This window comes from Carcharodon carcharias, chromosome 16 (genome assembly GCF_017639515.1).
Source record: "Carcharodon carcharias isolate sCarCar2 chromosome 16, sCarCar2.pri, whole genome shotgun sequence".
NCBI lineage: Eukaryota > Metazoa > Chordata > Chondrichthyes > Lamniformes > Lamnidae > Carcharodon > Carcharodon carcharias.
Window position 1 is genome coordinate 33,943,476 of NC_054482.1, and position 16,612 is coordinate 33,960,087.

At 48.4% G+C, this 16,612-nt stretch overlaps 1 protein-coding gene across 1 annotated transcript in view; it reads right to left on the bottom strand.

Moving 5' to 3' along the window:
* Nucleotides 1-15,559, bottom strand: part of serpinc1 (serpin peptidase inhibitor, clade C (antithrombin), member 1) — a 67,708-nt gene extending 52,149 nt beyond the window's left edge. The window contains exon 1 of the mRNA XM_041208529.1: nucleotides 15,164-15,559. Coding sequence (XP_041064463.1) covers nucleotides 15,164-15,559 — 396 coding nt within the window. The remainder of the gene's footprint in view (nucleotides 1-15,163) is intronic.
* Nucleotides 15,560-16,612: the final 1,053 nt, after the last annotated feature.

Here is a 16,612-nt window from a genome sequence, read left to right on the forward strand (position 1 = left end):
CCCTATCTCTGTAAACACCTCCAGCCTCTGCAACCTCCCTATCTCTGTTAACTCCTCCAGCCTCTACACCCTCACTATACCTGTTTCCTTCTCTAGCCTCTGCACCCCCCCCCCATCTGTGTTTCCTCCACCAGCCTGTACAACCCTCACTATCTCTGTTATGACCTCCAGCCGCTACACCCTCACTATCTCTGTAACCTCCTCTAGCCTCTACAAACCTCATTATGTCTGCAATCTCCTCCTGCCTCTACACCATCACTGTCTCTGTTTCTTTCTGCAGCCTCTACATCTCCCTATCTCTGTAACCTCCTCCAACCTCTACACCATCTCTATTTCTGTAACCTCCTCCAGCCCCTACAAACCTCCCTATCTCTGTCGGCTCCTCCAGCCTTTACAACTCATAGTATCTCTGTACACCACTCCATCCTCTACAACCTCCCTATCTCTGTAACCTCCTCCAGCCTTTACACCCTCCCTATCTCTGTAACCTCCTCCAGTCTCTACACCCTCCCTATCTCTGTAACCTCATGCAGCCTCTACAATCCTCACTATCTGTTTAACCTCCTCCAGCCTCCACACCCTCACTATCTCTGTAACCTCTTCTAGCCTCTATACCCTGTCTATCTCTGTAACCACCTCCAGCATGTACATCCTCCCCATCTCCGTAACCTCCACCAGCCTCTACAACCCTCACTATCTCTGTAACCTCCTCCAACCTCTACCCCCTGCCAATCTCTGTAACCTCCTCCAGCCTTTACACCCCCCTATCTCTTTAACCTCTTCGAGCCTCTAACACCCTCACTATCTCTGTAACCTCCTCCAGGCTCCAAACCCTACTTATTTCTGTAACCTCCACCAGTCTCCACACCATCCCTATCTCTGTAACCTCATGCAGCCTCTACAATCCTCACTATCTGTTTAACCTCCTCCAGCCTCCACACCCTCACTATCTCTGTAACCTCTTCTAGCCTCTATACCCTGTCTATCTCTGTAACCACCTCCAGCCTCTGCACCCTCACTATCTCTGTTACTTTCTTCAGCCTCTACAACCCTCACTATCTCTGCAACCTCCTCCAGCCTCCACACCCTCTGTATCTCTGTAACCACCTCCAGACCCCACATCCTCCCTAACCCTGTAAACTCTTCTAGTCTCTAGACACTCTCTATCTCTGAAACCTCCTCCAGCCTCTACACCTTCACTATCTCTGTAATGTTCTCCATCCTCTACATCCTCCCTATCTCTGTAACCTCCTCCAGCCTCTGCACCCTCACTATCTCTGTAACCTCCTCCAGCCTCTACACCCTCCCTATCTCTGTAACTAACTCCAGCCTTTATAACCTCCCCATCTCTGTAATCTCCTCCGGCCTCTACACCCTCCCTCTCTATGTAACCTCCTGCAGCCTCTACTCCCTCCCTATCTCTGTAACATCCTCCAGCCTCTACAAGCCTCAATATTTGTGTAACCTCCTCCAGCCTCTACACCCTCCCAATCTCTGGAACCTCCTCCAGCCTCTACACCCTCACTATCTCTGTTTTCTCTTCCATCCTGTACAACCTCTCTATCTCTGTAAATACCTCCAGCCTCTGCAACCTCCCTATCTCTGTAAACTCCTCCAACCTCTACATCCTCACTATACCTGTTTCCTTCTCCAGCCTCTGCACCCTCCCTATCTGTGTTTCCTCCACCAGCCTCTGCACCCTCACTATCTCTGTAACCTCCTCCAGGCTCTACACCCACCTTATCTCTGTAACCTCCTCCAGCTTCTAAACCCTCCCTATCTCTGTGACCTTCTCCAGCCTCTCCAACCTGCCGATCTCTGTAACCTCCTCCAGCCTTTACACCTCCCTATCTCTGTAACCTCTTTGAGCTTCTAACACCCTCACTATCTCTGTAACCTCCTCCAGGCTCCAAACCCTACTTATTTCTGTAACCTCCTCCAGTCTCTACACCATCCCTATCTCTGTAACCTCATGCAGCCTCTACAATCCTCACTATCTGTGTAACATCCTCCAGCCTCTACACCCACTATACCTGTTTCCTTCTCCAGCCTCTGCACCCTCCCTATCTGTGTTTCCTCCACCAGCATGTACAGCCCTCACTATCTCTGTTATCTCCTCCAGCCTCTAAACTCTCACTAACTCCTCCAGCCTCTACAAACCTCATTAAGTCTGCAATCTGCAGTCTCCTCCTGCCTCTACACCCTCACTGTCTGATTCCTCCTACAGCCTCTACACCTCCCTCTATCTCTGTAACCTCCTCCATCCTCTACACCCTCCCTATGTCTGTAACCTCCTCCAGCCTCTACAGCTTCACTATCTCTGTAACTTCCTCCAGCCTCTATAGCCTAACTATGTCTGTAACGTCAAGCCTCTACACACTCTCTATCTCTGTAACGTCCTCCAACCTCTACACCTTCACTATCTCTGTTTCTTCCTCCAGCCTCTACAACCTCCCTATCTCTGTAAACACCTCTGGCCTCTGCAACCTCCCTATCTCTGTAAACTCCTCCAACCTCTACAACCTTGCTATCTCTGTCACCTCCTGATGCCTCTACTACCCTCCCTATCTCTGTTACATCCTCCAGCCTCTAAAACCCTCCCTATCTCTGTAACCTCCTCAAGACTCTACACCCTCCCTATCTCTGAAACCTCCTCCAGCCTGTACACCCTACCTATATCTGTAGCCTCCTGCAGCCTCTACACCCTATCTCTGTAACCTCAAACCTCTACACACTCCCTATCTCTTTAACGTCCTCCAGCCTCTACACCGTCACTATCTCTGTTTCCTCTTCCAGCCTCTACACCCTCCCTAACTCTGTAACCTCCTCCAGCCTCTACAAACCTCATTATGTCTGCAATCTCCTCCTGCCTCTACACCCTCACTGTCTCTGTTCCCTCCTACAGCCTCTACATCTCCCTATCTCTGTAACCTCCTCCAGCCTCTACACGCTCCCTATATCTGTAACCTCCTCCAGCCCCTACAAACCTCTCTATCTCTGTCAGCACCTCCAGCCTCTCCAACTATTAGTATCTCTGTAAACTACTCCATTCTCTACACCCTCCCTATCTCTGTAGCCTCCTCCAACCTCTATACTCCTCACTATCTCTGTAACCTCCTGCAGTCTCTACATCCACCCTATCTCTGTAACCTCCTGCAGCCTCTAAACCCTCCCTATCTCTGTGACCTTCTCCAGCCTCTACAACACTCACTATCTCTGTAACCTCCTTCAGTCTCTCCACCCTGCCAACTCTGTAACCTCCTCCAGCCTTTACACCCACCCTATCTCTGTAAGCTCTTTGAGATCTAACACCTTCACTATCTCTGTAACCTCCTCCAGTCTCTACAGCATCCCTATCTCTGTAACCGCATGCAGCCTTTACAAACCTCACTATCTGTGTAACCTCCTCCAGCCTCTACACCCTCACTATACCTGTTTCCTTCTCCAGCCTCTGCACCCTCCCTATCTGTGTTTCCTCCACCGGCCTGTACAACCCTCACTAACTCTGTAACCTCCTCCAGCCTCTACAAACCTCATTAAGTCTGCAATCTCCTCCTGCCTCTACACCCTCACTGTCTGTTTCCTCCTACAACCTCTACACCTCCCTATCTCTGTAACCTCCTCCAGCCCCTACAAACCTCCCTATCTGTCAGCACCTCCAGCCTCTACAACTCATAGTATCTCTGTAAACTCCTCTGTCCTCTACACCCACCCTATCTCTGTAGCCTCCTCCAGCCTCTAAACCCTCCCTAGCTCTGCCACCTCTTCCAGCCTGTACAACCCTCCCTATCTCTGTAGCCTCCTCCAGCCTCTATACTCCTCACTATCTCTGTAACCTCCTGCATTCTCTACACCCACCCTATCTCTGTAACCTCCTCCAGCCTCTATTCCCTCCCTATCTCTGTGACCTTCTCCAGCCTCTACAACACTCACTATCTCTGTAACCTCCTTCAGTCTCTCCACCCTGCCAACTCTGTAACCTCCTCCAGCCTTTACACCCACCCTATCTCTGTAAGCTCTTTGAGATCTAACACCTTCACTATCTCTGTAACCTCCTCCAGTCTCTACAGCATCCCTATCTCTGTAACCGCATGCAGCCTTTACAAACCTCACTATCTGTGTAACCTCCTCCAGCCTCTACACCCTCACTATACCTGTTTCCTTCTCCAGCCTCTGCACCCTCCCTATCTGTGTTTCCTCCACCGGCCTGTACAACCCTCACTAACTCTGTAACCTCCTCCAGCCTCTACAAACCTCATTAAGTCTGCAATCTCCTCCTGCCTCTACACCCTCACTGTCTGTTTCCTCCTACAACCTCTACACCTCCCTATCTCTGTAACCTCCTCCAGCCCCTACAAACCTCCCTATCTGTCAGCACCGCCAGCCTCTACAACTCATAGTATCTCTGTAAACTCCTCTGTCCTCTACACCCACCCTATCTCTGTAGCCTCCTCCAGCCTCTAAACCCTCCCTAGCTCTGCCACCTCTTCCAGCCTGTACAACCCTCCCTATCTCTGTAGCCTCCTCCAGCCTCTATACTCCTCACTATCTCTGTAACCTCCTGCATTCTCTACACCCACCCTATCTCTGTAACCTCCTCCAGCCTCTATTCCCTCCCTATCTCTGTGACCTTCTCCAGCCTCTACAACACTCACTATCTCTGTAACCTCCTCCAGCCTCTCCACCCTGCTGATCTCTGTAACCTCCTCCAGCCTTTACACCTCCCTATCTCTGTAACCTCTTTGAGCTTCTAACACCCTCACTATCTCTGTAACCTCCTCCAGGCTCCAAACCCTACTTATTTCTGTAACCTCCTCCAGTCTCTACACCATCCCTAACTCTGTAACCACATGCAGCCTCTACAAACCTCACTATCTGTGTAACATCCTCCAGCCTCTACACCCACTATACCTGTTTCCTTCTCCAGCTTCTGCACCCTCCCTATCTGTGTTTCCTCCACCAGCATGTACAGCCCTCACTATCTCTGTTATCTCCTCCAGCCTCTAAACCCTCACTAACTCCTCCAGCCTCTACAAACCTCATTAAGTCTGCAATCTGCAGTCTCCTCCTGCCTCTACACCCTCACTGTCTGTTTCCTCCTAAAGCCTCTACACCTCCCTCTATCTCTGTAACCTCCTCCATCCTCTACACCCTCCTTATGTCTGTAACCTCCTCCAGCTCCTACAGACCTCCCTATCTCTGTCAGCACCTCCAGCCTCTACAACTCATAGTATCTCTGTAAACTCCTCCGTCCTCTACAACCTCCCTATCTCTGTAGCCTCCTCCAGCGTTTATACTCCTCAATATCTCTGTAACCTCCTGCAGTCTCTAAACCCTCCCTATCTTTGTGACCTCCTCCAGCCTCTACAACAATCACTATCTCTGTAACCTCCTCCAACCTATCCCCCCCTACCGATCTTTGTAACCTCCTCCAGCCTTTACACCCTCCCTATCTCTGTAACCTCTTCAAGCCTCTAACACCCTCACTATCTCTGTAACCTCCTCCAGGCTCTACACCCTCCTTATCTCTGTAACCTCCTCCAGTCTCTACACCATCCCTATCTCTGTAACCTCATGCAGCCTCTACAATCCTCACTATCTCTGTAACCTCCTCCAGCCTTTACACCCTCCCTATCTCTGTAACCTCTTTGATTCTCTAAACCCTCCCTATCTCTGGAACCTCCTCCAGGCTCTACACCATCCCTATCTCTGTAACCTCCTCCAGCCTTTACACCCTCCCTATCTCTGTAACCTCTTCGATTCTCTAAACCCTCCCTATCTCTGGAACCTCCTCCAGTCTCTAAACCCTGCTTATCTCTGTAACCTCCTCCAGTCTCCACACCATCCCTATCTCTGTAACCTCATGCAGCCTCTACAATCCTCACCATCTGTGTAACCTCATGCAGCCTTCACACCCTCACTATTTCTGTAATCTCCTCTAGCCTCTATACCCTGTCTATCTCTGTAACCACCTCCAGCATGTACACCCTCCCTATCTCTGTAACTTCCTCCAGTCTCTACACCTTCCCTATTTCTGTAACCTCCTCCAGCCTCTACTCCCTCCCTATCTCTGCAACATCCTCCAGCCTCTACATCCCTCAATATCTCTGTAATCTCCTCCAGCCTCTACACCGTCCAATCTCTGGAACCTCCTCCAGCTCTACACCCTCACTATCTCTGTTTCCTCTTCCAGCTTCTACAACCTCCCTATCTCTGTAAACTCCTCCAGCCTCTACACCCTCACTATACCTGTTTCCTTCTTCAGCCTCTGCAGCGTCCCTATCTGTGTTTCCTCCACCAGCCTCTGCACCCTCACTATCTCTGTAACCTCCTCCAGCCTCTACAACCCTCACTATCTCTGTAACCTCCTCCAGCCTTCACACGCTCTGTATCTCTGTAACCTCCTCCAACCTCTACAAGCCTCACTATCTCTTTAACCTCCTCCAGGTTCTACACCCCGTGTATCTCTGTAACCACCTCCAGACCCCACACCCTCCCTATCCCGGTAACCTCTTCTTGCCTCTAGACACTCTCTATCTCTGTTACCTCCTCCAGCCTCTACACCCTGTCTATCTCTGTAACCTCCTCCAGCTTCTACACCTTCACTTTCTCTGTAACCTCCTTCAGCCTCTACACCTTCACTATCTCTGTAACCTCCTGCAGTCTCTACACCCACCTTATCTCTGTAACCTCCTCCAGCCTCTAAACCCTCCCTATCTCTGTGACCTTCTGCAGTCTCTACAACACTCCTCTCTGTAACCTCCTCCAGCCTCTCCACCCTGCAGATCTCTGTCATCTCCTCCAGCCTTTACACCGTCCCTATCTCTGTAACCTCTTTGAGCTTCTAACACCCGCACTATCTCTGTAACCTCCTGCAGTCTCTACACCCACCCTATCTCTGTAACCTCCTCCAGCCTCTAAACCCTCCCTATCTCTGTGACCTTCTCCAGCCTCTACAACACTATCTCTGTAACCTCCTCCAGCCTCTCCATCCTGCCTATCTCTGTAACCTCCTCCATCCCGTACACCCTACCTATCTCTGTAGCCTCCTCCAGCCTCTATACTCCTCACTATCTCTGTAACCTCCTGCATTCTCTACACCCGCCCTATCTCTGTAACCTCCTCCAGCCTCTATTCCCTCCCTATCTCTGTAACCTCTTTGAGCTTCTAACACCCTCACTATCTCTGTAACCTCCTCCAGGCTCCAAACCCTACTTATTTCTGTAACCTCCTCCAGTCTCTACACCATCCCTATCTCTGTAACCACATGCAGCCTCTACAAACCTCACTATCTGTGTAACATCCTCCAGCCTCTACACCCTCACTATACCTGTTTCCTTCTCCAGTCTCTGCACCCTCCCTATCTGTGTTTCCTCCACTGGCATGTACAGCCCTCACTATCTCTGTTATCTCCTCCAGCCTCTAAACCCTCACTAACTCTGTAACCTCCTCCAGCCTCTACAAACCTCATTAAGTCTGCAATCTGCAGTCTCCTCCTGCCTCTACACCCTCACTGTCTGTTTTCTCCTGCAGCCTCTACACCTCCCTATCTCTGTAACCTCCTCCATCCTTTGCACCCTCCCTATCTCTGTAGCCTCCTCCAGCCTCTATACTCCTCACTATCTCTGTAACCTCCTCCAGCCTCTACACCCTCCCTATGTCTGTAACCTCCTCCAGCCCCTACAAACCTCCCTATCTCTGTCAGCACCTCCAGCCTCTACAACTCATAGTATCTCTGTAAACTCCTCCGTCCTCTACAACCTCCCTATCTCTGTAGCCTCCTCCAGCGCTTATACTCCTCACTATCTCTGTAACCTCTTGCAGTCTCTACACCCACCCTATCTCTGTAACCTCCTCCAGCATCTTAAGCCTCCCTATCTCTGTGATCTCCTCCAGCCTCTACAACAATCATTATCTCTGTAACCTCCTCCAAACTATGCCCCCTCCCTATCTCTGTAACTTTCTCCAGTCTCTACACCTTCCCTATTTCTGTAACCTCCTAAAGTCTCTACACCCTCCCTATCTCTGTAACCTCTTCTAGCCTTTATACCCTGTCTATCTCTGTAACCACCTCCAGCCTCTTAACCCTCCCTATCTCTGTGATCTCCTCCAGCCTCTACAACAATCATTATCTCTGTAACCTCCTCCAGGCTCTACACCCTCCGTATCTCTGTAACCACCTCCAGACTCCACACCCTCCCTATCCCTGTAAACTCTTCTACCCTCTAGAAACTTTTCATCTCTGTTACCACCTCCAGCCTCTACACCCTGCCTATCTCTGTAACCTCCTCCAGCCTCTACACCTTCACTATCTCTGTAACGTTCTCCAGCCTCTACATCCTCCCTATCTCTGTAACCTCCTCCAGCCCCCACATGCTCTGTATCTCTGTAACCTCCTCCCACCTCTACAAACCTCACTATCTCTGTAACCTCCTCCAGGCTCTACACCCTCCGTATCTCTGTAACCACCTCCAGACTCCACACCCTCCCTATCCCTGTAAACTCTTCTACCCTCTAGACACTTTTCATCTCTGTTACCACCTCCAGCCTCTACACCCTGCCTATCTCTGTAACCTCCTCCAGCCTCTACACCTTCACTATCTCTGTAACTTTCTCCAGCCTCTACATCCTCCCTATCTCTGTAACCTCCTCCAGCCTCTGCTCCCTCAGTATCTCTGTAACCTCCTCCAGCCTCAACAACCCTCACTATCTATGTAACCTCCTCCAGCCTCCACATGCTCTGTATCTCTGTAACCTCCTCCAACCTCTACAACACTCACTATCTCTTTAACCTCCTCCAGGCTCTACACCCTCTGTATCTCTGTTACCACCTCCAGACCACACACACTCCCTATCCCTGTAACCTCTTCTCGCCTCTAGACACTCTCTATCTCTGTTACCACCTCCAGCCTCTACACCCTGCCTATCTCTGTAACCTCCTGCAGCCTCTACACCCTCCCTATATCTGTAACCTCCTGCAGCCCCTACAAACCTTCCTATCTCTGTCAGCACCTCCAGCCTCTACAACTCATAGTATCTCTGTAAACTCCTGCATCCTCTACACCCTCCCTATCTCTGTAAACTCCTCCAGCCTTATACTCCTAACTATCTCTGTAATCTCCTGCAGTCTCTTCACCCACCCTATTTCTGTAACCTCCTCCAGCCTCCAAACCCTCTCTATCTTTGTGACCTTCTCCAGCCTCTACAACACTCACTATCTCTGTTTCCTCCTCCAGCCTCTACAACCTCCCTATCTCTGTAAACACCTCCAGCCTCTGCAACCTCCCTATCTCTGTAAACTCCTCCAGCCTCTAGAACCTCCCTATCTCTGTCACCTTCTGATGCCTCTACTACCCTCTCTATCTCTGTTACATCCTCCAGGCTCTAAAACCCTCCCTATCTCTGTAACCTCCTCAAATCTCTACACCCTCCCTATATGTGAAACCTCCTCCAGCCTGTACACCCTACCTATCTCTGTAGCCTCCTGCAGCCTCTACAACCTATCTCTGTAACCTCAAACCACTACACACTCTCTATCTCTGTAATGTTCTCCAGCATCTACACCGTCACTATCTCTGTAACCTCCTCCAGCATCTACAAACCTCATTATGTCTGCAATCTCCTCCTGCCTCTACACCCTCACTGTCTCTTTCCTCCTACAGCCTCAACACCTCCCTATCTCTGTAAGCTCCTCCAGCCTCTACACCCTCCCTATATCTGTAACCTCCTCCAGCCCCTACAAACCTCCCTATCTCTGTCAGCTCCTCCAGCCTCTACAACTCATAGTATCTCTGTAAACTCCTCCATCCTCTACACCCTCCCTATCTCTGTAACCTCTTCGATTCTCTAAACCCTCCCTATCTCTGGAACCTCCTCCAGGCTCTACACCCTCCTTATCTCTGTAACCTACTCCAGTCTCTACACCATCCCTATCTCTGTAACCTCATGCAGCCTCTACACCCTCAGTATTTCCGTTTGCTCCTCCAGCCTCCACACCCTCACTATCTCTGTAACCTCTTCTAGCCTCTATACCCCGTCTATCTCTGTAACCACCTCTAGCATGTACACCCTCCCTATCTCTGTAATTTCCTCCAGTCTCTACACCTTCCCTATTTCTGTAACCTCCTAAAGTCTCTACACCCTCCCTATCTCTGTAACATCCTCCAGCCTCTATACTCCTCACTATCTCTGTAACCTCCTGCAGTCTCTACACCCACCCTATCTCTGTAACCTCCTCCAGCCTCTTAACCCTCCCTATCTCTGTGATCTCCTCCAGCCTCTACAACAATCATTATCTCTGTAACCTCCTCCAACCTATCCCCCCTCCCTATCTCTGTAACTTCCTCCAGTCTCTACACCTTCCCTATTTCTGTAACCTTCTAAAGTCTCTACACCCTCCCTATCTCTGTAACCTCTTCTAGCCTCTATACCCTGTCTATCTCTGTAACCACCTCCAGCCTCTGCACCCTCACTATCTCTGTAACCTCCTCCAGCCTCCACACGCACCGTATCTCTGTAACCTCCTCCCACCTCTACAACCCTCACTATCTCTGTAACCTCCTCCAGGCTCTACACCCTCTGTATCTCTGTAACCACCTCCAGACTCCACACCCTCCCTATCCCTGTAAACTCTTCTACCCTCAAGACACTTTTCATCTCTGTTACCACCTCCAGCCTCTACACCCTGCCTATCTCTGTAACCTCCTCCAGCCTCTACACCTTCACTATCTCTGTAACGTTCTCCAGCCTCTACATCCTCCCTATCTCAGTAACCTCCTCCAGCCTCTGCTCCCTCAGTATCTCTGTAACCTCCTCCAGCCTCAATAACCCTCACTATCTCTGTAACCTCCTCCAGCCTCCACCGCTCCGTATCTCTGTAACCTCCTCCAACCTCTACAACCCTCACTATGTCTCTAACCTCCTCCAGGTTCTACACCCTCCGTATCTCTGTTACCACCTCCAGACCACACACCCTCCCTATCCCTGTAACCTCTTCTCGCCTCTAGACACTCTCTATCTCTGTTACCACCTCCAGCCTCTACACCCTCCCTATATCTGTAACCTCCTGCAGCCCCTACAAACCTCCCTATCTCTGTCAGCACCTCCAGCCTCTACAACTCATAGTATCTCTGTAAACTCCTCCGTCCTCTACACCCACCCTATCTCTGTAAACTCCTCCAGCCTTATACTCCTAACTATCTCTGTAACCTCCTCCAGCCTCTACACCCTACCTATCTCTGTAACCTCCTCCAAACTCTACACCCTCCCTCTATCTGTAACCTCCACCAGCCTCTACAGCCCTTCCTATCTCTGTGACCTCTTCCAGTCCCTACAATTCTCCCTATCTCTGTAACCACCTCAAGCGTCCTGAACCCTCACTATCCCTGTAACATCCTCTAGCCTACACCCCTCCAGAACTCTCTAACCTCCTCCATTCCTGCACCCTCTCTATCTCTGTGACTTCCCCCACCCCATACAATCCTCCCTATCTCTGTAACCCCTCCAGTCCCTACACCCTCTCTATCTCAGTAACCTCCTCCAGCCCTATATCCTCCCTATCTTTGTAACCTTCTCCAGTCCCTCCAATCCTTCCTATCTGTGTAACCTCCTCCAGCGCCCACAACACTCACTGTCTCTGTAACCTCCTCCAGCCCTACAATCATCCATATCTCTAACTTCCTCCAGCCTTACCCCCTCCATCTCTCTGTTACCTCGTCCAGATCCTACAATCCTCCCTATGTCTGTAACTTTATCTAGGCTCATCAACTCTTGCTATCTCTGTAACCTCCTCCAGCCCCTACACATCTCCCTCTATCTGGTAACCTCCTCCAGTCCCTATACCCTCCCTATCTGTGTCCTCCTCCAGTCCCTATACCCCTCCCTATCTCTGTAACCTCCTCCAGTCCCGAGAACCCTCTCTGTAGTAATGTGATGTGTAATGTACCTTTTAGACAAAGTTTGTAAGATAAGATCACATGATCTCGGTGCCCAATAGCAGAGTAGTGCGAGCTACCTCTGTAGTCAATGGTTATGAGTTAGAGTCTGAAGCGTAAAGACAGAGTTCTGAGTTGTAAACACACAAGTGTAGCTGCTGAGATCTGTTTGTAAACAAACAGAATGTGTTTCTTCTAAGAATGGTCTACTGATCTTCTCTGTCCATGGTACCAACTTGGTCACCCCCGAAACATACGTGCAACCCAGATCCTTTAGCCACAACAAAACAGGGCACTGAATCCAACAAACTGCCAACGAGAGTAAAAATCAAGAAAAGACACAAAAGGATGAGGTAAAAAGCAAGAAAGAACAAAGGAACTCAGAAGAACTGAAATCGGCCTGTACCTCACACGGTTGTTGTAAGTAAAGAAAAATTTCCTCCCTGATTGTCGGAGCAATCCCCTCAGAGCCTGCTGCAATTCGGAAGAGCGGAGCCTTTTGATCCAACCTTGGACCACTGGTCTCATTATGTTGAAAGCCTCGTGTTCTTCTTCCAAGCGAATGACAATGAGAATGTGAAGAAGCCTGCTCTCCTCTTATCCATGTGTGGGAGTAAGACATATGGATTGGTTCGAAATTTGTTGGCACCCAGTGCCCCAGATTCGAAAAGTTTTGATGACTTAGTGAAAGAATCATTACCAGCCTAAGCTGTGACAATGCAAGGCTCAAATTTAACTGAAGGAATAGAGCCGCGGGAGAGACATCTGCTCGTTATGTGGCAAGTCTGAAACAATTAACTGAATATTACGAGTTTGGTACATCTATTAATGATATGCTTGGAGATCGTTTGGTGTGTGGTGTAAATAAAGATGAGATTCAGAAGCGATTACTGGCTGAATCAAATTTAGATTTTCAGAAGGCATTGGAATTGCTCTGGCAATGGAAGGTGCAGCGCGAGACTCGAAAGCCATACAGAGAGCGCAAAATAGCATCGTCCTCCACATTGGGCAGGAGCCTCAGCCAAAAAGACCACGAAAGTGCAAAGCTTTACTCAGAAGCAGCCACCAGTAGCAAACAAATTAAGGGATAACTTAGCAGCAAAAACATGGCATAATGGCAACAGCGTGGAAGCAGATAACCTTGTAATGAATCATAGTTTAAAAAGATTGAATGTTTTTTCTGTCATCAAAATGGACACCTCATGAGACAACATAAAGATAGAATCAGACAAACTTTCAGACAAAAGCAAAAACCCAATGAGATTAACAGTGTTGGAAAGCCTGAAGAAATAGATTCAGATATTTATTTGTTATATAATTTAAAGGTAGGTAGAACAGAACCTATGTAGCCATGAGAGTGAATGAGAGGCCGATCAGAATGCAGGTGGCTACAGGGGTGGTCACTATGGTGATAGATCAGCATACTTTTAAACACCTGCATCATGGGGAACATAAACTAACTTTGGAAGAAACTGATAACAAATTCAAAACTTACACGGGAGAAGACATACAAGTCAAGGGCACATGTAAAACCACAATACACTATGGAGGTCAGTGAAGAACAGTGGAGAACAGTGAAATTATCCTAGTCCCCTTGGACAAAACTGGCTGAAAGAAATTAAATTGGAATGGGCGGAAATCCTCCAACTAATGGGCTATCAGAGTCACTACAAAAATATACCTCAGTTTTCAAAGACAAACTTGGAAAGATTGAGGGGCTATAAGCAAAAATTCATGTAGATCCGGCGGCAACATCAAGACTCATGAAGGCAAGACCAGTACCTGATGGAATGTGGGATAAGGTAGATGCTGAACTGGACAGATTAGAAAAGCTGGAAGTGATACAATCTGTGCAGTTTTCAGATTGTGCAGCCTCAAGTGTACCTGTTCTCAAACCTGAGCACAGCCTTAGAATATGTGGGGACTATAAGTTAACAGTCAATAAAGTAGCTAAGCTGGACATGACTGTTACAGCTGTGACAGGACGTTTAATGTAGGAGAGAAAGTATTTGTGAAGAATTTTAGGGAAGGACCAACATGGTGGTTTAGTGAAATAAGCGCAGTGACAGGACGTCTTTCCTACCATGTAAATCACACGGAGACATGTGGATCGTATAAGAGGAGAAACAGACTACCCAGAAACAATTCCATGAGCGTTCGTGGCTGAATCAACGTCCCCTGATGAAAGAACTCAACTGAGTAGAGATGTGTCTGAAGGGCCGATTGTACCTGAAAGAGTCGAAGAAACAGATTTGCAGGCACCTGCTGAAGAAGCAGATGCTCAGACAACTACAGGGAGAGAGGATCTGGATCAAACATCAGAAGTTGTAGAGTTAAGACATTGTACACGCATAAGGAAACCCCCAGAAAGACTTACTTCATAAATTATTTATCTGTGTGATTAATTTGATATTTTGAGAGAAGTTGTAAAATGTATTTCTGAGAGGGGAGGGATGTAGTAATCTGATGCGTAATGTACCTTTCAGATAAATGTTGTAATAAAAGATCACGTGATCTCGGTGCCCAATAGCAGAGTAGTGCGGGCTACCTCTGTAGTCTGTAGTCTTGAGTTAGAGTCTGAAGCGTAAAGACAGAGTTCTGAGTTGTAAGCACACAAGTGTAGCTGCTGAGATCTGTTTGTAAATAAACAGAATGTGTTCCTTATAAGGACGGTCTACTGATCTTCTCTGTCCATGGTACCAAGTCAGTCACCCCCGAAACAAACGTGCAACCTAGATCCTTTAGCCCCAACAAACCAGGGCACTGAATCCAACACCCTCTGACAGTGCAACAGTCCCTCAGTACTGACCATCTGACAGTGCAGCACTCCCTCCGTAGTGACCCTCTGACAGTGCAGCACTCCCTCAGTACTGACCCTCTGTCAGTGCAGCACTCCCTCAGTACTGACCCTCTGACAGTGCAGCTCTCCCTCAGTACTGACCCTCTGACAGTGCAGCACTCCCTCAGTACTGACCCTCTAACAATGCAGCACTCCTTCAGTACTGACCCCCTGACAATGCAGCACTCCTTCAGTACTGCATCGACATTCTTTTTGAGTTTATAGTCTGTCTCGGGCAGTTGATGACTGTTGGAATGTTCCGTTTCTCTGTTGTTGATTTTCTTGGGGTAACTGTGACAACCTCAAACCCTATTTTGCACCCTCACCGCCCTTGAGTTTTACTTCATATCCTTGACTCCTTGTACCACAGAGAATATTGAAGAGCACACACCTCCATTAGCTGTTTCAGGGTGTCGCCACATGCTCCCAGTTTCGTCATGGCGAAAGCGGTGGAGATGCTCAGGGGTGACAGGAAGACATTCTCCTCATCAGACTTCGAATTGGCTAAGTATTTGTAAAAATTGAAGGCGAATCTGCTGTTGGCCCGGGACAGCTCCCAGACTCGAGGGTTGGTGTTCTCAGGAAGCCTCTTGGCTTTTGGCTGTGTCACTCCCGCTCCTGTCTCTGTCGGCTGGACTTTCTTTTCTGGAGTACGATAGACACACATGGGGTGCCCCGGGATGTCCTTGAGTTTGGTGTTACAGTGGGACAGATCATTCTCGGAGGAAGGGGGAGGAACTATCGCCCCCACGAACACTGCGGAGAGTAACAAGGCGAGGAGTTTCATCCTGGAAGGGGATTAACAGCCCGAGTTAGTGCAAGAAGGGATGGTTGGTTAAACAATTCATGAACAAGTACAGTCACAGAAAGACTTGCAATTATATAACCCCTTTATGATATTGGTAGAGAAGAACTTAAGTATAACAAAAATCTGGTTACAGAGAGGGAAAGCCGAAATCTGAGAATAGTACTTGAAAAAGATAAAATGGGCAACTATATTGGCAAAGAACGATAACAAAAATATCTGGAAAAACTCAGCAGGTCTGGTAGCATCTGTGGAGAGGAACACAGTTAACGTTTCAAGTCCGTATGACTCTTCAACAGAACTAAGTAAAAATAGAAGGGAGGTGAAACATAATCTGGTTTAAGGGGGTGGGACAAGTAGAGCTGGATAGAGGGCCAGTAATAGGTGGAGATATCCAAAAAATGTCACAGACAAAAGGACAAAGAGATGTTGAAGGTGGTGATATTATCTAAAGGAATGTGCTAATTAAGGGTAGAAAGCAGGATGAGCAAGGTACAGATTGCCCTAGTGGGGTTGGGGTGGGGGGGAAGGAATTGAAATAGGCAAAAAGGTAGAGATAAAACAATGTACACTTAAAAATAATGGAAGGAGGTGGGAAAAGAAAAATCTATATAAATTATTGGAAAAAACAAAAAGGAGGGGGAGAATCAGAAAGGGGGTTGGGATGGAGGAGAGAGTTCATGATCTAAAATTGTTCTAATCTAAAAGAATGATGTTGGGAGATAGACAGAAAGGTTTTTAACAGAGTGCAGGACAATATATTCTGCTAAAAGGATAAACTACACACTAGAGAGATTTCATGGATGAATACAGGTACTGGGGAAGAATTAAGGTTTAGGAAAGAGGTCGATATTAAGTACATAGACAGCAAAGGAATGCGGGATACAGGAATGGGTGGGTTAAAGAACAAAGAAAAGTACAGCACAGGAACAGGCCCTTCGGCCCTCCAAGCCTGGGCTGATCATGTTGCCTGTCAAACTAAAACATTTTGCACTTCTGGAGTCCGTATTCCTCTTTTCCCATCCTATTCATGTA